General features: G+C 39.3%; 1 protein-coding gene across 3 annotated transcripts in view; it reads right to left on the bottom strand.

Moving 5' to 3' along the window:
• The window catches only part of gpd2 (glycerol-3-phosphate dehydrogenase 2 (mitochondrial)), an 83568-nt gene that overhangs the window by 8694 nt on the left and 55256 nt on the right, over positions 1–19618 (bottom strand). For all 3 annotated transcript variants that reach the window (XM_049570314.1, XM_049570315.1, XM_049570316.1), the window contains 10 exons: positions 18925–19089; positions 16321–16465; positions 15531–15724; positions 9186–9320; positions 8935–9110; positions 3462–3593; positions 3227–3385; positions 1670–1782; positions 1196–1274; positions 979–1077 (listed from right to left, as the gene is read on the bottom strand). In XM_049570314.1, coding sequence (XP_049426271.1) covers positions 979–1077; positions 1196–1274; positions 1670–1782; positions 3227–3385; positions 3462–3593; positions 8935–9110; positions 9186–9320; positions 15531–15724; positions 16321–16465; positions 18925–19089 — 1397 coding nt within the window. The remainder of the gene's footprint in view (positions 1–978; positions 1078–1195; positions 1275–1669; positions 1783–3226; positions 3386–3461; positions 3594–8934; positions 9111–9185; positions 9321–15530; positions 15725–16320; positions 16466–18924; positions 19090–19618) is intronic.

Here is a 19618-nt window from a genome sequence, read left to right as displayed (position 1 = left end):
GACAATATGTTGGCTCTATACATGTTAAAATTACCGTTTATCTAAATGGAGTCTGGTGGGTTTGGCAAAGGCGATTTTGGGGCTGTTTCTGGTTACACAAAAAAGATTCTAACTCTTTCACAAAAAGTTCTATCTCTGTCGGGATCCTTTCCATAAGTTAGTGTCTAAAACAAACACTAGAGGATGTAAATTAACATTGCACAATTGCCCTGAGTGGTTACGTTGCAGCCTGTTTCGCTGCTGTTGACTGCAGTCTTCTTGCTCATTACTAGACCAATTTCAAAAATCGTTGTTCCCATTAGTCACTTAGACACAAAAGAATGGGAAAATAGATTCCAGGCTGAAAAATACTAAACTTACCCTTTAACCCATTTTGACAAAAAGACACTGAAAAATTGATAAATTAAATTAGATGATTGAGGCAATAAAGACATCACATATTCAAATTTAATGACTTTTAAGATGCAATATTTATTACATTTCAGACATTTTAAGACTTTTTAAAGACCTGCAGACACACTGGGAATGAGGCAGTATTATTTATTGTGTAATATCACTCCACTTTTGAGCTCATTTTATTTTGTTGTATGTGGTTCTTCATTAGAGGGCATTAAATGTTAAAACTGCTTCTTTTATATTTACATATGAAATTCTATTTTACTATGCATTTATGCATTAATGAGCCTTGATTACAGGAAGCCTATTTCACCACTGTGGCATTGACAAAAACCTGAGGTAACAATGTGACACTTATTTCACAGGTGGCTTTAACAGAAAATGTAAAATCAGATATTGCAGATATTTCAAAAATACTGACTGCTTCCTTCACTTCTGTACCAAGCATCACAGTTTAATAGTTAAAGCAAAGAATGGTAACAGCAGCATTGCAGTAGATAGTGAAATATCTGCTGAAACAAATACAGGAAATGATGGGCTATCAGATGCCCCCTCTCTCCTCACTGTCTATGTGTTACGTACCTGCATGAATTCATCAATTTCCACTTGTCCATTCTTGTTGAGATCCACCTCATTAAGGATTTCATGGAGCGCATTTTCATCAATTTGGACATTGATGCTCTGCAGAGAGAAAAAAACAAGACGAGGGATCGATAACAGGTAATGAAAACAAGTGTGTAACAATGAGAGACAGACAAGAAGAAAAAGGAAGGGAAAGGAGGGATAAAAGGAGACTCACTTCTAAAACTTGCTGGACATCGACAGTGGTGATGAATCCTTTGCTTTCTTTGTCAAAGTTGTGGAAACGTTTCTTGTACCTGTCACACAGATTTCAGAGCTTTATTTCGACGCTTCTTTACATTTGATTCTGTAGAATTAGAAAAGTCCATCATGCTTGGCTTGTTACAGGGTTTTAAATTTGTTTTTGTTGTGTCTTTAAAAAAAGAATGCGATTTTGTGCCTTATTGTTGCTAACTCATGTACAACAGTAATTACTGAACCCAAAAATCACAAAAAATGCCCACACAGCACCCTTAGCATCACTTCCTGCGCATTAAGCCTTTTGCTCTGAGTGCACAGGACCACTTGAAGGTGACTCAGATGATATTGTTATCTTATCTGTTGTAAGGTGGCTGGACAGACAGAGGACACTCCTCAAAGAACTTTTAGGTAAAGGTTTTAGTAAAAAAAAAATATTTAAAAAAATAGTGACCTGGCTATCTCCTGGTTGTCCAGGTTGATCTCAGATGTCTTGGTCAGCTGTTCAGAGCGTGACCTGTAGCCCATCTCATGGTACAGAAACTTCCTGGCTGCTTCAAGCTCTGCCTGGATTTCACATTAGTAGAGAGAAAAAAGGAGTCAGAAATCAGCTTGTAGTGATACTGCTACACTTCATCTGCTAGAACACTAAAGGAATACTTAAATGAGCACTTAAATACTTAAAGGAATACTTCATGCCCTGATTTGTATATCAATTACTCAACCCATGTAATGTCGAATTTGTAAAGAAAACTTTGTTTTACTTGCATGCCTCCACGGTGAACGAAACCCATAAACAGAGAAAATTCTTGATGAATTGAAATCACGTTGAACAATAGCAAAACTATATCAAAACATCCGTTTCTAAACTCTCACATGACTCGTGCTATATAATCCAAGTCTCATTTATCCAGTCGTATGCTTAGGACTTCCCAAAAAACAGGCTTTGTAATGGGGAACTGAACTAAAAGTGAAACTTATCTATGCTCCCCTCAAAGCCAGACTTGATTGACAAATACAGTTAACTTGCTTGAACGTAGTAGCTGCTGGTCTCCCACTGCCTCGATTGGTTTGATTGTTAGTGTTATTGTGTGACTTTGGTGAATCTGAAATAACCCTGTAGAACACCAAAGTCAAACAATAACACTAACAAACTAACTAACTGAGGCAGTGGCAGACCAGCAGCTTCCTGTTTAGCTATGTAAAATTTCTGTTTTTGTCAATGTAGTCTGGCTCTGAGGAGAACTTTGTCAAGTTTTACTTTTCATTCTGTTCTCAGAAAGAGCCTGTTTGTTTGGGAAGTACTGAGCATACAACTGGATAAATAAGACTTGGATTATGTAATGTGAGAGTCTGTAAACAGATGTTTTGATATATTTTTGCTGTTGTTAAATGGTGACCCCTATGACTTCAACTCATCAAAAATTTTCTCAGCGTTTGGATTCTTCATTCACCATGGAGGCATGAAAGAAATACAAAGTTTTCTTTACAAATTCAGTGTAACACAGGTTTAGTAAATGATATACAAATGGTCATTTGGGGGCTGAAGTATTCCTTTAAACATATATGGTTGTAAACACACTTCTTAAAAGGAAAATAAACAGGTAATATAACACATGAGTTACAGCCTGACAAAACACCGCTACTTAACCTGTCCCCCTGCATACAATGTTTGTCACTGTTTACGTTACATGTGGCTTCCCTGTGCTGTAACAATAAGGGCTTAAAATAGTTGAGAGTTCAGTTTTCATCTCTTTCATAGACACACAGAGCTTTTCCTCTGAAGGGATGAAGGGTGTGGACCTTTTCTATTGTGTACAGATCGAAGAAGAAACCAGAACTTCAAATAGCCCAACAGGGCTTAAAGCGTTATGTAAAACAGAGCAGGCTTTCTGGGGTAGGGAACATTGTTACACAAACCAATGAAACAATCAGGTGAAACTTTACAAAATACTTGCTTTGGTAGGGCATATATTTAACTCATTTTATAAAATTTGTTGTAAAATCATACCGTCTTGTGCTCCTCACTCCAGCCTAGCTCTTTCCCCATGATTTCTACAATGCGTGGGAGGGCTTCATCAGCCGCCTGCACGTTCAAGAAACCCAGGCGTGTTCGTCGGGCAATAACGTCAGTGGCCGTGCAGGCGTATTCCTTGATCGCATACAGCACCTGAAAAAGAAGACATGCATGAGGCTGGAGTATTTGAGCCTGTTCTGGCAAAACTAAGCATGAAATCACGCTTTACCTCACTCTCGATGTAAGGAAACTCAGACACCAATCTTTTCCCCACTATTGGCCATCTTTGCCCAGTGACCTGGGCCATCTTGGCCACATCGTAAGCCTTTCCTCCATACGTCGAGGCCAGGTGCTGAGCGACCTTTGCGCAGAGAAAAAGATTCCATATACAAAATAAGAAAGAGAAAGACAAGAAAACCCTGTATGCAAAGTTTCAAGCAGCTGTTTGGATGTTTTTTTATTGTCAGGTACAGTAAAGTAGTTGACAGTACTACAGCAAAATTTACTGTTGGAAAATACTTGAAAATTGTGTAACTTTTGTTTTGAAAAGTGATCTGAGGTTGTTTCAGGTTCTTTGCTCAAATGGTTACATGACCTTACAAGAGAAATATAAATTAATCATCAATACAAGTGACACAAAACAAGATCTAAATAATCTTTTCTAAAATAGTTCTGATCTTACAAAATATTAATTCATAGTGGAAAAATAAGGTTTACAAGAAAAACTTAAATTATACTGTCAAGTTTTTTCTAAAATATAATCTCTTTTCCTCATCTACCAATGTGTAAAAAACAGGTTGAATCTTCATTATTCAATACACAACAACAAATTTTAACACAGTATTTACAGGGTTTCTAGTCTACCTTCTTTATGCTAATATCAATAACATTAAACACACTTTTATGAAACAAATCTTTTACCTTTAGAAATAGTAGAGGCACTATTTAACATAACACAGCCCATATTTTTAGTGAGTATGACTACTGTTTACAGTGTCATCTATAATTATAAGACAAGATGCATGAAGATCCATGCATATTGTCTTCCATCAGCCATGGGTAGTAACCCACTACATTTACTTAATTACTGTACATATACTTGAGTATTTTAAAAATAAATTTTACTTCTAAGAGTAGTCATTCTGCAGAATACTTTTTACTCTTACTCAAGAACATCTGTGATAAAATATGTTTACTACTCTCACACTGGGCAACACACTTCTCGCTATTTTAACCGATACGCATAGCTGTAAATAATTTTTATATTCAGCTACACACCTACACACATGACAGCAACTGCAGGACAGCTAAAGTTAAAATAGCCCCAGTCATATCACTGAAGATGAAATGGAGGTTATTTGTTTTGGACACACACAGTGTGTGGATTGAGGATTCAATAGGTAGTTGTTATTTTTTCATGTTTTAAGAGATTAGACAGTGCTTAAAGGGTAAGTTTGGTATTTTTTGATCTGGACACTATTTTTTCATGTGTGACCAATGGGAAGAACAAGTTTTGAAATTGGTTCAAATTGAGCGAGAGCACAAAACAGGCTGCAACATCAGGGGCTTCACTGTTAATACACGTCCACTAAAACTATTTGTTTTTGTCACTGACAGGCACACTTTATTCAGGGTTGACAGAAACAAAATAAAACTCACAAAAACTGTCTTGGTTCATCTCTCCACTGCTCCAACAGTCATCAACTTTGGTTTGGTTGAAATTAACCCTTAATTCACCCAGTTAGATGTGAAAATATGCTGGCGCTATACATGCTAAAATTACTGTTTATTTAAATGGAGTCTGGTGGGTTGGGTGATGCTGATTTTGGGGCTGTTCCCGGTTAAACAAAAAGGATTTTACTCTTTAACAAAAAAGTATAACTCTGTAGGTGATTTTCCATTAAATTGTCAGACACTTTGAATAATAATCTGAGACCGTGGCAAAAACAAGTATGTGGATGTACATTTACAGTGCAAACATGAGTAAGCTAGAGCTGCAACTAGCGATAATCAGTCATTTGGTATATAAAATGTCAGTAAAGAGTGAAAAATGTCTCTCACAGTTTTGTGACATCCTCAAATTGCATCTTTTGTCTGGCCAAAAGTCAAAAACCAAACCCTGTTTAACTTCAATTCCACAAATCCACACATTTTGAGAAGCTGGAACTAAAAAATGTTTACAATTTTTACTTTACAAATAATTTTCTATCAATTGACTAATCAGTTAATCAACTTAGTGGGACTTTTACTGACTCTCAAACTGGATTGCTGTACTTGCATTCCCTGAATGATAAATTATAAACAAATGTAACATTAGTAGCAGTGTAATTTTTTTTATTAATCATGTATTAAAAATAAAGAAAGAAAGAGCTTTAGTGTTTGGTCTTGAGCACGCCATGTGGGTTATTGTTTCACTTTCCTGCTTTCACAATATAAAAATTGCAGGTTAAACAATACAGATGGTTGTGGCAGCTCCTGGTATCCACATGATTGATTTCACCTCTTCGGAGTTAAGCGATAAGTGTTAGCGCCACTTTGTCAATGAGGTGTCATACGTTTACAGAACACAAGAGGGCTATTTGCTATTCAGATCGTTGGCTTGCCAATCGTGTGAAAGGGCAAACGCTGTCCAAATATCAACAGTGACCTTTAAGGAATATTCCAGAGAAGACCGGGGCCGCTGCACAATGCCTCTAATGAGGAGGAAGTGTACTGTAGGCGCAGAGTTCAGGAGTACTTTTTCTTCATGAAACACCGTTCTATTGTGTTTAATGAAAATGCACAGCCTAATTATTGGAAAGATGGCATGTAGCAGATGTAAATCAATGTGCCCTTACTTAATGCCATTGATAAATCGTACAGCATACAGTGCATTTCAACACGTGTCCAGTCTTTTGTGTAGCAGAAATGTCAGCATTGTTACAGCAGCGGCTTTAATGTCAGCTCCACTGCTTCTGGTGGAGAGGACAGTGAATGTGTCTGTGTGAGCTTTTACAGCTTTGTTTGTATCTGCAGGTAGTTAAAGGTCTACTTTCTTCTTCTACGCCTCGCCATGCTGAAAATGTTTTAGTAAGTCAAATTGTTTCTAGAGGCAGAGCTGCTGTTAAAGAGCATTTTGGGAGATACATTTCACTTCTGCCCATAGCTAAAAAAAAAAAAAAAAGCACCTCGAAAGTTCACACATCATATATTTAACAGAAAATATACTGTATATGAATAAATAAAAATTACAACCTGTGAGCTTGAATGCCACACTGGGTTTGGTATACTTGCAATGGTGGAGGAAGAAATTAAATAATTTACCTCACTAAAAACAGTACAAAAATAATCCATTACAAGTAGGGAAACAAAAATGACTGAAATGTCTTATGTTTATTCAGTCCTTTCACATAGAAAACATCTACTTTAAAAAACTGCTTTAAAAGCCTTTCTATTGTATACTTCGTAATTCCCTCTAATATGAGTTGTGAAAAGAAAATCAATATTGTACACAGATCTAAATGTCACTATCAGTTACTGTCGTTCACAAACCAAAGAAATGAGAGATCATTTTTGTTTAGTTTTACTAAATATATCAAGGCAAACTGTTAGATTGACATGTAAAACTAAATCACTTATTTTGTTGCAATTCTATGTTCTTAAATTAATAATAAATTTTTGTTGTTGCAAAAATACCCTGAAATCGCCTGGTGCATATGCCAAAAAGTTTCTAGCTTCCAGGATTACTTCCACAGTATGCAGCCCACTGAATATGCACAGTAATGTTTCTCCCACTGGCCCTGACTGCTAGTTCCCACTTGAATCACATCTTTTTACTGAGATGATGTCACAGAGTTTAAAATAATTTTTCTTGGCTTAAGGAACGTTTTAGAGATATAAAACCTCCATGGATATAGTCATGATTGACCTTGTTTGCAGTTTGAGGTATCCTGTCAACAGTTTTACAGACATCTCTTTTACAACGGTGACCTGTGTGGAAAATGGGCCTGAACTCATCAGGGAATTATTATCAGGGAAACAATAAGGTGTGTCCTCTGATGCATCAATATTGACTTTACTGCGTCCTTGTGTCCTGAAGGTGTCAAAGGGAAGAGCTCTCTTTATCCCGAACATGTTTTCTATTGTCCCTGGGATGACAGGAAGACACTAGTCTCAGAACCTGCTTTTTAGCCTGCACTGAAATAGACATGACACACCAGAAAAACATTTGTCACTGCCATTGGTGAATTTCACCTTATTTGCAGAAAGGCATATTTCAGAAACTTATCATGTTTTGTTTTTAAAATCTTGATTTGAAAAGTGACTATTACGCTGAAATAAATGTTTAAATGAAACTTCCTCTCTGACATGTAAAGCAGAAGTACAAAGTAGCATCAAATGGAAATACTAAAGTACAGTACTTCAGTAAATATACTTAGTTACTCTCCAGCTCTGCAGCAGTTGCTCAGAGATCGTACCAAAATCATAAACTGATGTTTTTCACTTTAACAATATTGATCTGCCCCAGTTCCTGGGGCATGTTGTGTAGTAATGATACTCGTTACCTGAGGTTGGAAAAAGATATACGTTTCTTCCCTGTTCCAAAACCAAAATCAAACCCTGAAAAGTGTAGGGTTAGCTAGCTAGCTACTGAAGACATAGCCTACTGAATGTATACACATGCTGCTTTTGCTCTTTAATGATTATAACAGTGAAAAAACACTGATCCTGCTGTACACGAACCAGTGAAGGGAAGCAGAGAAACTTTGCTGATATTCAACCAGCTGTGTGTCATCACACTGTGCGTAGATAAACATTGTTTGACTTCCCCCAGAGATCCTTGCCCGTCCAGCAGTGCTGACAGCAGCATGGGGACGGAGCCAAACACTGTTCATCTGCACACACTGCAATGCCACACAACTGGTTCAATATCGGCGATGTTTCCTTTTATATTCATTGTCTTCTGTCGCAATCATCAGTGATGTGGTGGTTCACTTTTACACTGTGATCTGTAGCCTATAGTTTGGCTTTTGCTTCTAACTATCTTTGTCTTTTTAACCTGTTGTTGCTGCTGAGTCAGTTTGACCTCCTGGATATATCCTTCAAACACAGACTGTAGACTCCTCTGTCTGCTTCTCTCTGGAATCACTGTTTCATTTTCCCAAAAATATGATAATATTTCTTCAGGGAGTGCAGTTAGTTATGGTGTGGGCTCCATGCTTACTCCGACAGCTTGACGGACCATCACAAAGGGGCAGGGCTTAGCAAAGGGCCAACTTGAAAACAAAAAAGGAACTTGATGCTAAAAATAGAAACATACTGTAAACTTAGAACTTATTTGTTGCCCACTAAATAGAAGGTTGGAGCTGCAAAACTTTGATATTATTGTAAGCAGGGACGAGATATGTGTGGGTTTTAAAAATCTGGTAAGGTTTGATATGAAAAAATAAACAGTGAATATTGAGATTTTAATGAAATCCAGACACAAAAAACAAAAACAAATTCATGTTGCTATAAAGGCCTGAAACTCACCAAAAACTGACTGAACCGTTTTTACTACTTTGATAATCTCAATGTTACTTAACCAGGAAAACTGTGACTTTATAGGAACTGTGAGAAATATCTGTACAAATTAAAATAACTAATAATAATAATAATAATAAAACCCCAGTGAGTGTGCTAAAGCAACCTTAAGTGGTTTGTAATGTACAAATGTGTTTTACCTCATTCTCCAGTCCATAGTCCTGCACCAGGCGGATGTAGAGGGTAGGCGTCCAGCCCTTGCCTCCCTCCAGCATCAGACCCACAGTCTTGCAGGGCTCGGCTAAAAGGCCGTGGGATTTGACTGCTGCGTCCAGAGTCTCTTCAGCCATGGCCCTGTAGGTTGTCCACTTCCCACCTGACGCACAAAATATTCACCTTAATATGCAGAAGCTTTGGTGGAGCATTTCTACAAGATAATCCAAAAACTGACCAGCGATGGTGACCAGTCCGCTGTCACTGATGCTGACGATGTGGTTTCTGCAGATGGACTGAGTGTCTTTGGAAGTGGGGTCAGTCACCAGGGGACGGATGCCACTCCATGCCGCCAGCACATCTCCTCGGCGCACTGCAGAATACAGTCACGTTTTAACCAAGATACTTAACTTTGAACACCAGATAAATGTGAGACTGAGAGCGGCATTAATAAGATAAGAAAATAAGATCAGGACTGAACTGTCTACGTATATCCACGGACCTCTGTAGACCCTTTTAACACCTATATATTTATACTTAACCACAACAATGGTGTTTTTTGGTATCTTGAATTTGAATACATAATGATGTGTTCACACCAACTGCAAGGCATAATCTGACATCTTGACTTTATGTGTAATCTTGACACGCAAAACACTCCTATCACATTCGATGTGAACACATCATAAGCAGTGAGCCTACTGAAACTCCATATTTCTGGCTAAACTCATTGATTTATAATATGTTTTTAATTGTTAAAACTTTTAATTCATTTACTGTAATTGCTCCCCCCCAATTCCTACACTCCTATTGGTGTGTAGTGAGGGTTTTGGTTTTATTAGTCATAATAAAACAATACTAGTCCATACCCATTGAGTGCCCAGTTGCCCACGTACAGTTTGACATGGTGTGTGTTTGGGATACAGGTCATAGGAAATTGCAGATTAAATAGTAAATTGAACCCATTAAGAATAGCAATGTATTCAGACAGAGTTTTTGTGAATTTGATAGTATGATTGCTTTACTGAAAGTACAATAGTACCATTGCCAATAGTGGGATAGTTAGTGGGCTAAAACTGTATATTAGTAGTTGAGGTAGTACGTTGAAAGGCAGATAGTTAAAGTGTATTGACTTAAAAGTGGGGTGCACTGGTAGAATGACTGACAGTATGACACATTGACAGTTTCCGTGATTATGTACAGCATACCATACCATGACTTAGCCAAAAATTAAGAAAAAAAAAAAAACACATTCGGCCACAGGGGGAGCCAGAGGGATTGGTCGCATTTTAGCCATTTTTAAGCATTTTTCTGCTGGGGAGTTTTTCCTTATCCGCTGCGAGGGACAGACAGAGGGATGTCGCATGCTGTAAAGCTCTGTTAGGCAAATTGTGATTTGTGATATTGGGCTTTATAAATAAAACAGATTGATTGATTGAAATTTCTCCAGTCACCTTGAGGTGTCCTGTTCTACATATCAACCAAGTTTAGTAAAAATTTATATGGCAGTTAGGCCTAGATAAGAAATTAGCTCTCTAGCGCCCCCATTTTGTTTGATAGGGTCAATAATGGAGGGGTCCCCTCAGATTACGTGTGGTCATATGCCTACAAAGTTGTGTGGTGATCAGTGAAACCCTTGAGATGTTATACACTTTGGTGTGATGAGCCACACCCTCTGCAATATTCATTGCCTTATAGAAGCTCAGTTTTAGTAAGTTTTCCAACTTTTGCCAAGAGGGAACTTTAGATATTGGTCCCTAGATTATGTTCAACCAGTTTCATGCAGATCGCTCAAACTTCCTAGGAAAAGATCCATTTGAAGTGTTTTTCAAAAAATTCAAAATGGCAGAAAATCTATATAAGTGGAAGTTATGGGTTCTTGAGGCAAATTTGTTCTTCATGAGAAGAGGCATCTCTGTGCATATGTCTCATGCCCCATATGTCTCTACGACATATGGGGCATGAGATATGCCCATTCAAAGTTTGCAATTTCAATCAGTTGCTATAGCGCCTCCTTTGGCCAATTGATGTAATATTGCTTCATTCGTATCCTCCCATGACCCTCTACCACTGTGCCAAATTTCACATGGATTGACCAAGTCAGTGAGGAGAAAAACATGGAACAGACACACACACACACACACACACACACACACACACACACACACACACACAGAGTTTTCATCATTATATATTAAGATATATACACTCACCGGCCACTTTATTAGGTACACCTGTTCAACTGCTCGTCAAGGCAAATAACTAATCAGCCAATCATGTGGCAGCAACTCAGGGCATTTAGGCATGTAGACACGGTGAAGACGACCCCCTGAAGTTCAAACCGAGCATAAGAATGGGGAAGAAAGGTGATTTAAGTGACTTTGAATGTGGTATGGTTGTTGGTGCCAGATGGGCTGGTCTGAGTATTTCAGAAACTGCTGATCTACTGGGATTTTCACACACAACCATCTCTAGGGTTTGCAGAAGCTGGTCCGAAAAAGAGGAAATACCCAGTGAGCGGCAGTTCTCTGGGTGAAAATACCTTGTTGATGCCAGCGGTCAGGGGAGAATGGCCAGACTGGTTCAAGATGACAAAAAGACATGATGAATTAAGGCAGTTCTGAAGGGAAATGGGGGTCCAACCAGCTACAAGCAAGGTGTACCTTATAAATTGGCCGGTGAGTTTGCTTATAAAGTGTATATTCTGCTTAATAATGGACAGAGGGGTTACTACCAGGAGTAGGACAACCATAAACATGATGCACAACAATCCTGAACAGAGGCAAGGAGATATTAGCTGAAGCAGCTCTCCAGACCACTACCTACAAGATGAGGAAGGCCCCGAAACTAGTCTGTAGAACATTCTCAATGAACTTTGGGAGTTTAGAGGAGATAACAGAGTACAACTCTCAGATATCAAACGAGAGCTGAGGAGAGCAAACGAAAGACTGGACGAGGCAGAGGGGAGAATTGATGAGACGGAGACCGTGCTTCAAGCAGCATCAACATTAATCAAGCGGCTAACGCAGTGCCACACTAATCTAGATGCCAGGCTAAGATCAGGAGGGTCGAGCGCAGAGAGAAAAGTTAAGGATTTACGTAATACCTGAGGAAAAAGAGGGCACCGACATGGTTGGATTTCTGGGTAACTTGTTCCAAACCGCGCTCGACCTCCCTCATGAAAAGGAGCTCGGAATTGAGCGAGCACACCAAGTACTTGCACCGAAGCCGAGCGGCCTGCAAGCAAAGCCCCAGTCTATAATGGTCAAGTTCAGGAGTTACCGGACAAAGGAAGAAGCAAGCAAAGCCCCGGTCTATAACGGTCAAGTTTGGGAGTTACCGGATGAAGGAAGAGGTCCTCGGGAGAGCACGGCAGAAAAAAGAGGTGTTCTGTGATAAAGTGCGCTTTTGTGTTGACCATGATTACCAAGCGGTGGATACACCGAAGCCAAGAAATTGCTGAAAGAAAAACAAAGTTTCAAACGCCGCATCCTGCAAGGCTGCGGGTCATCTTGGCCTATAATGATGGCACCCGACAGTTCCAAGACGCTGCAGAGGCAATGAGGGATATGGCTTCCAGAGGATTCCCAGTCACGGTGGTGAGGTCCTCCATTTCTCCAGACGAAGAGGAGATCCGACTCCTGTCCACCTGGCAGGTGACGGGAGATGGCGCAACTGGGGTGAAGATCAGGAACCAGGCGTAATGGGTGACTACACACAACCCAAGAAAAACCATCGCTCTCAGTACAAGGAAAAACTACAGGAATTTAAAAGGCGATCCCCACAATAAAAGACTGATGGTGTATAGTGGTATTATAAATGCAGATAAGTTATGATTCCTGAGTGACTCACCTCTTCTTTATTTTTCTTGTCTTAAAGACCAACATGGAGCTCTCACACACTGGTACGTAGGTTTCGTACAGTTATGTCTATCCAGTTAAATGAGTCGGGACTTGTTAATTGGCAAGTTATCCACAGTTTTGTTTTATCTTAATTTTATTTGGACTTACACCCATATGCAACCACATTTTAGGGCCCCACCACTGATGCAATGTGGGTTTTTCCCTTCCAAGGACCATGACCTTACGAAGACTCAAAAGGCTCTTTTGAAATGAGCCTCTGCCTTGGAAATTGTTCTAAACCGGTTTGGCCACGATCTGCTTATGAATAAGCAAGCACTTAAAGTTACTTCTTTCAATGTGAAAGAGATCTCAAACAGCAAAGAGAAGCCAAATACTGTCAAAAATGAAAAGGGAAAATGCACAGATTGTATTCTTGCAAGAGACACACCTTACTCCATCAGAACACGAAAAACTTCAGAGAATGGGGTTTTCAAGAATATATTATTCATCGTATAAATCAGGCCGGAGAAGAGGCATAGCAATTTTGTCACAGCTGTCACAGCTCCTCCTGGAAGTGATTAGCCTTTTATAGAAAAATGTTTGATTTTATGATAGGGAACACAGGAACTGTCATATGTGGGGGAGATTGGAATATCCGTCTTGATCCAAAATTAGACTCATCAAAAAAATTAAACTGTTACACCACTGCATAGGAAAATTAATGTTTTAATGACAGAGCTCTGAAGAGACTTCTACACTTCTGGCCATTATTATATTTTTTATTCATCCTCCCAATGATACATATTTAAGAACATATTATTTCTTTGTGTTAAAGAGAGAGCGCCATAGATTTCGGTCTGTGATATTGGATCTATTGATTTATCTGACCATGCACCTGTCTCTTGCACTGTACATATTAACGGCAACTGGGAAGAACATTGTGGAGGCTTTATACAAATATCTTAAACAACCCACAATTTAAGACTAAGATAAGAAAAGAAATAAAAACATTTCTCGAAGAAAATTGTGAGAAGGAGGTTGATTCAGCTATAGTATGGGCTACCTTAAAAGCAGTCATCAGGGGCAGAATTATATCTTTCTGTGCCCATCAGAAGAAAGAAAAACAATTAAGACTAACAGACCTCAATAGAGAATTGAAAGATCTTGAGTCGCAGCATAAAAGGGAACAGAAACCCGACTTCTTGACAAAAATAAATATCAGAAAATAAATAAATATGTTATATTTACAGGAAACAGTAAAAAAAAAAAAAAAAAAACGGTTTACAAAGCGGAAATGCTACAAGTCACGCTCAAAATCAATAAAACCTCTAGCCCAAAAGCAACAAAAACAAAGAGCAGATAACACTAACTACACAGTATAAACAAGATGAAATACTAAGAACATTTACAAACTACTACAAGCTTTTGAATACACAACCACACTTAGAGGGTCTCAATTCTCTCAACTTACCTGTCATAACAGAAGAAAAAAATTGAAAAATTAACAGCTATGGTAACTGAGAAAGGGCTTAACAGTGCCATCTCTAGGCTTAAAGCGAACAAATCACCCAGCCCATATAATACTTTTGAGTTTATGCCAAGCCCTCTTAAAGTGTGCAATACAGCCTTAACAGATTCTAAAATGCCCCCATCATGGAGTGAGGCAGTGATCTCTTAAGAAGGAAAACACAAATTAGAATGTGGATCATATAGGCCAATTTCTGGGTTCAATGTTGATTAAAATATCCTTCCCCAGCTTATACATAACGACCAGACTGGCTTTGTCCCCATAAAGACAAACTCATGATAATATCAGGCGAACATTACACATATCAAACCATATTCAGCAGAGCAATCTTGAAGCCTCCTTGGTCAGTCTAGATGCCGAGAAGCCCTTTGATTCAGTGAGCTGGCCTTTCTTATATATGGTCCTCCAGAGATTTGGCAGGCATGAACATTTTGTTAAGGACATACGTACATTATACAGTAAGCTATCAGCCTGGATAAAAAATAAACGGAAACCTCTCAGATACAATCGTATTAGAATGTGGATCGAGGAAGGGGTGCCAAATTTCACCATTGCTTCTTGCACTTTATGCAGAGCCTCTCGCACAGTGGATAAAACTAGCTATCATTTTCCCTTTCCGGGAATGGTGCCCCACGAGGTGATTTAATGTTAATTAAGTCATATTATTTAACATAATTATTAATTATTGTTAATAATTATCAATTATTTCTGATAGCCAATTTACAACATTAATGGTGTCCCCTTGTTCACAACATAATTGGTGCCTCCGTGTGTTGGCTAGAAATGTTGATCCCTACATAATTGGTGCCTCAGTGTGATGCCGAATTTATATTCCCTACACAGGGCTGACACATAGAGACAGTCAACCATTCAAACACACATTCACACCTATGGACAATTTAGAGTCACCATTTAGCCCAACCTGCATGTCTCTGGACTGCGGAGGAAGCCGGAGTACCTGGAGAAAACCCACGCAGGAACCCTCTTGCTGTGAAGTGACAATGCTAACCACTGCACCACTGTGCCACCTCCTATTATACATTTGTGTGAAAATTAGCGTATGAATTCTTGAGTCATGGCCAAAAACTTTCTTGTGAGGTCACCTTTGACCACCAAACATCAAACAGATGGATGGACAGACAACCCAAAAACATAATCTGACTGTATGCTCCTCAGAATTGACAAGAAAAGACTCCCTGCAGACTACCCATACCTTCTACATCAGGACTGAGGTAGTTGCGGACCTCCCTCAGGATGAAGTTGATGTCGTCCTCCCCTGGGATTGGGTGGGCCGTCACGCTGGTGGGTGAGTCGGTTGTCCCAGCGATGGTCATCTTTTCCCAGGGCAGGAAGAAGATGACACGTCCGTCACTTGTCGCCGGGTCGAGCAGACCCATGTTGTCAGGACTGTGGGACAGAAAATATAGGAAAAGGATTATTATTATCACGCGAGGTAGCTGAAGTAAGAGCATTGTATTACATCGAATTTGTTACCTTTACTGTCTCAAGTTTGTGGAAAAGTTTAAGTATTTAGAGGAAAAGACAGAGAAAAGAAAAGGTACAAATATGTGGGAGTAAGAAGAAGAGAGGGACAAATTGAGTAGCACACAAATGGAAAAACACAGTTATCGGGGAGAAAGAGGAGGAGGGGAGGGCGCAGATAGCAGCAGGAGGAGGAGAATTAGGTGGTTGGCATTTCTGGCGCTGTTCAAAGGGCTCGCGCTCCCTTGGGTTTCGCTCAATAAGCTTTGCTGAACTTTAAAACCCCCGACTTCAACAAAACCACTCTATTGCTCCGCTGTATCTTAACCAAAGAAGACTGTCCTACGCATGTAAGTATAGGTCAGATAGTAGTTTAGTATTTACACATAAGAATGAGAAAACACTGAGAATGAAATATGTACGAGTTTAAGCATCTGAAATACCAAAAAAAACATCAAACATCTCCACAACTGAAATAAAAATCATCTTAAAGGATATACTGAGAGTGTGATATGTCACACCTGTAGTAACCAGGGATGACGATGTGAACACCAGCGCTGGGTTGGCAGATGTTTTGGGTTTCCTGGTTGTCCATCTTCCTTAGTGAGTCTGTGAACGGTCCAGTGGCGTTGATCACACACTTGGCCTTCACATCAAATTCCTGTCCTGTGAGGAGAAAATACCCATGGCATTCAAAAGACAAAGAAAAGTCAATAGCTTCTGTTTTTTATTCATGTAAGAAAAGAATGTAAAAGTAACAGGCATGACTTAAACTTGAATGCATCTCACACAAAGGTATGTATTATTGTAAAAAGTAGAATGTGCACACCTTTCTCTGATCACATAATTTAGAGCCATTTTGTGTTTTTTAGTTGGGGACAGGGGATCTTATAGGGGACATAACACATCAACTGTATATGTCACACAGAAGTGGTATACATCATCTGAAAGCTGAGAGCCTGATGAATAATTTAAGATGCAGCTCAGCATTGTGTCATATTCTTCTAGCCATAAATATGTAATAAACACTGTGTTTGGTTAGGTGCCTCTTCAAACCTGGAAAGTTTAGAGTGCATAAGTGCTTAGAACATTATGATGAACATATATGATGGCCATTCCCATGCTTAACTGTGTCTCATCAGGATTGATACCATTTGTTACGCAGATTTTGTGCTAAATTTAAAATTTATGACTGGTCAGGAATAAAATACCACATCAAAGGCCCAAACACACCAAAACCAAACCCTCAGAGAACTAGCGCCATTGAAAGCTGACTGTTGTGTTGCCTCATGTTGACTGTGTCTCGGCCAAAAAGTTGCACATGAGTACCATACGTTCTGCTCCTGTGTAAGAGGGAATAACTCTCCATACCAGCAGGCGGTGATAGTCTGTGTTCGTCATTTAAAAAGGGGAACCGGAAAACTGTCTCGACGGTAGTTGACAATCCAATCCAACATTGAATGAACAAAGCAAATTTACCGTGCACCAATAAACAATAACATAAACCATCACAAAATGTTTCTGCTTAAAAGCTCAATGGATAAAGAAAAACAATCTCACTTTATATAACAAGATTGTTTTGGTCTCACTCCCTCTTGACTTAAGCTGTTTGTTTTTGTTTCTCTTCTTATAGACTGAGCTGAACTGCCAATCAGAGTGATTTCATTCACTAGTGGACTCCGCCTTCTCTGACGCCGATTCAAAATGCTGAATTGGGGGACAAAAAAGCTCATAGGGGTCGACAGTACAGGAAGCACTGCAAAGACCAGGAAGACATACCGATTCCTTAACAGTCCTACATTATGTTCATTATACTGGCTATACTTAAACAAGTATATACTAAACACAAATGCAATCATACAAATACAAAAACTTTATTCTAACTGTTGCACAGTACAATTAGATGAAAATACACATTTGTGTGTGGTGTGTATTTCAGATTTAGAGCTTGTATCATCTCCCTGAGAATATATAACAACAAAAAGTGATTCTCTGATTTCTACACTATTAAAATTAACCACAACAATGTAATAAAAAATACTGAAATGCATTCACGCTTGGGCACTGTTATTTATGTAACAACACCTGAACATAACACACACACAGACACATTGGCTGTTTGTTTCTATCTCTCCCTTCGCTGGAAGCGAACCTCCCGCCGCCAGTCTCCGCCTTTATTAAACGCTGAAAATTAAATAAAAGAGGGAGACAGGTGTCTCATATTTTATCTTATTTTGTTATATTTCTACCGCTCCCCGCGCTGGAAGCGTCGGACCTCCCACCGCCCGCTCCCATCTCAAACACAGAGGTCTCCCTCTCCACTGAGCACCCGGCGCACGCCTGGCCTGTTAAATAGCCTTTAGTGATTAGATAATGTCGGGCTCGGTCGGGTTCGGACAGAAATACACGTGACGTTTTTTGTTTTTTTGTCGGGCTCGGTCGGGTTCAGACAGAAATATGCGACCCGTGTTGCACTCTAATGGAAATGCATGTGACCTTTTTTTTTGTTTTGTTTTGTTTTTTACAATCTAGGAATCATTTGCAGGAACCGTTACGCCAAATGTGATGGAACCGGTTCCAGAACCGGAACTTTGGACCCGGTTCCAAAAAAGAACCGGATCTGGATCCCAACCCTAGTGGGTACCCATAAAAAAAAATTAAATTTAGCCTACATTTGGAGCGTTATTTAGCCCATTTCCCTACAAGCTAGCATGACATGGTTGGTACCAATGGATGCCTTAGGTGATATAGTTTCATATGACATCAGTATCTTCACTTGCTTCAAAACTATGCCTGCTACAGCCTCTGAAGGGCAGTCATTTTGCATGAGATCACTGGTGGTCCCAGGGTTGCAGTCCTGATCGAAACAGGGGCACAATCAGTTTGCGGAGTCTACTTTTTATCACTTTAAGTGGATAATAAGTCCATCACTTTTAAATCAACTGACATTTTATTTGCAGTATAATTTGTTAAACATTATAAAGACAGAAGAATAGCCCCTAAACACTTGCAGGTAGCTCCAGTGAGACTCAAAATGAATTCTGTTCATGCTTTCAGCGTAACACACGACATTATCTAACTGGTTTGGCAGCCCTTTAAAACCATACAATCCCTGCATGCCTCACCTGTGAGGATGTCCCTGCAGCGGGCGCCACAAACCTTCTCCTTGTCGGTCTGTGGGTCCTTTGTCTTCAGCAGGTGGACCACTTCGGTGTAGTTGGCGACGGTGGCGCCGTAGCGGGCAGAAGTCAGGGTGATGGCCAGGTTCATGCGTGCGTCATTGTGCTGCCCTGAAATAACAGAGAGGGAGAAAGATGGAGGGGTCCAGGAAGATTTACCCAGACTGATTCACACAGGAAGTAATTACACACTATTTCATGTGTACTGTATTTACTTGACATTTAAGGCTTTTGGTGTGAAAACTGGCAGTGACAAAAGGCAAGCTACAGGACGCTGACTAGCTGGCAATGTACCTGCAACAAAGAAAGACAAATGTACATCAAGATGTCCCAGTAATGATGAAATTATATCAAACTCATAATCCAGCCCGGATTTTACTATATTACTTCAATAAAACCATTGCGCACTTCTGGATGACTACAAAGTACAAAAAAAGTTTAATGCAAACCTCACTTGTAAGACATTTATTTTTGTATGTTGTACATTTTCATTTGATATTGATGCTTAATCATTTGATTATTTAGTGCAATTCAATTAAATGGGCATACCACAACCAAAGCATAAGAACATCTGACTTGTTTTTTATGTGTATGTTCCCCCAAAATAAGTTCACTATTAAAAGACACACTTTTTTAATTG

The sequence above is a fragment of the Epinephelus fuscoguttatus genome, linkage group LG24 (genome assembly GCF_011397635.1).
Source record: "Epinephelus fuscoguttatus linkage group LG24, E.fuscoguttatus.final_Chr_v1".
NCBI lineage: Eukaryota > Metazoa > Chordata > Actinopteri > Perciformes > Serranidae > Epinephelus > Epinephelus fuscoguttatus.
Note: the sequence above shows the minus strand (reverse complement) of the source record. Positions and strands in the feature narration are given on the sequence as shown.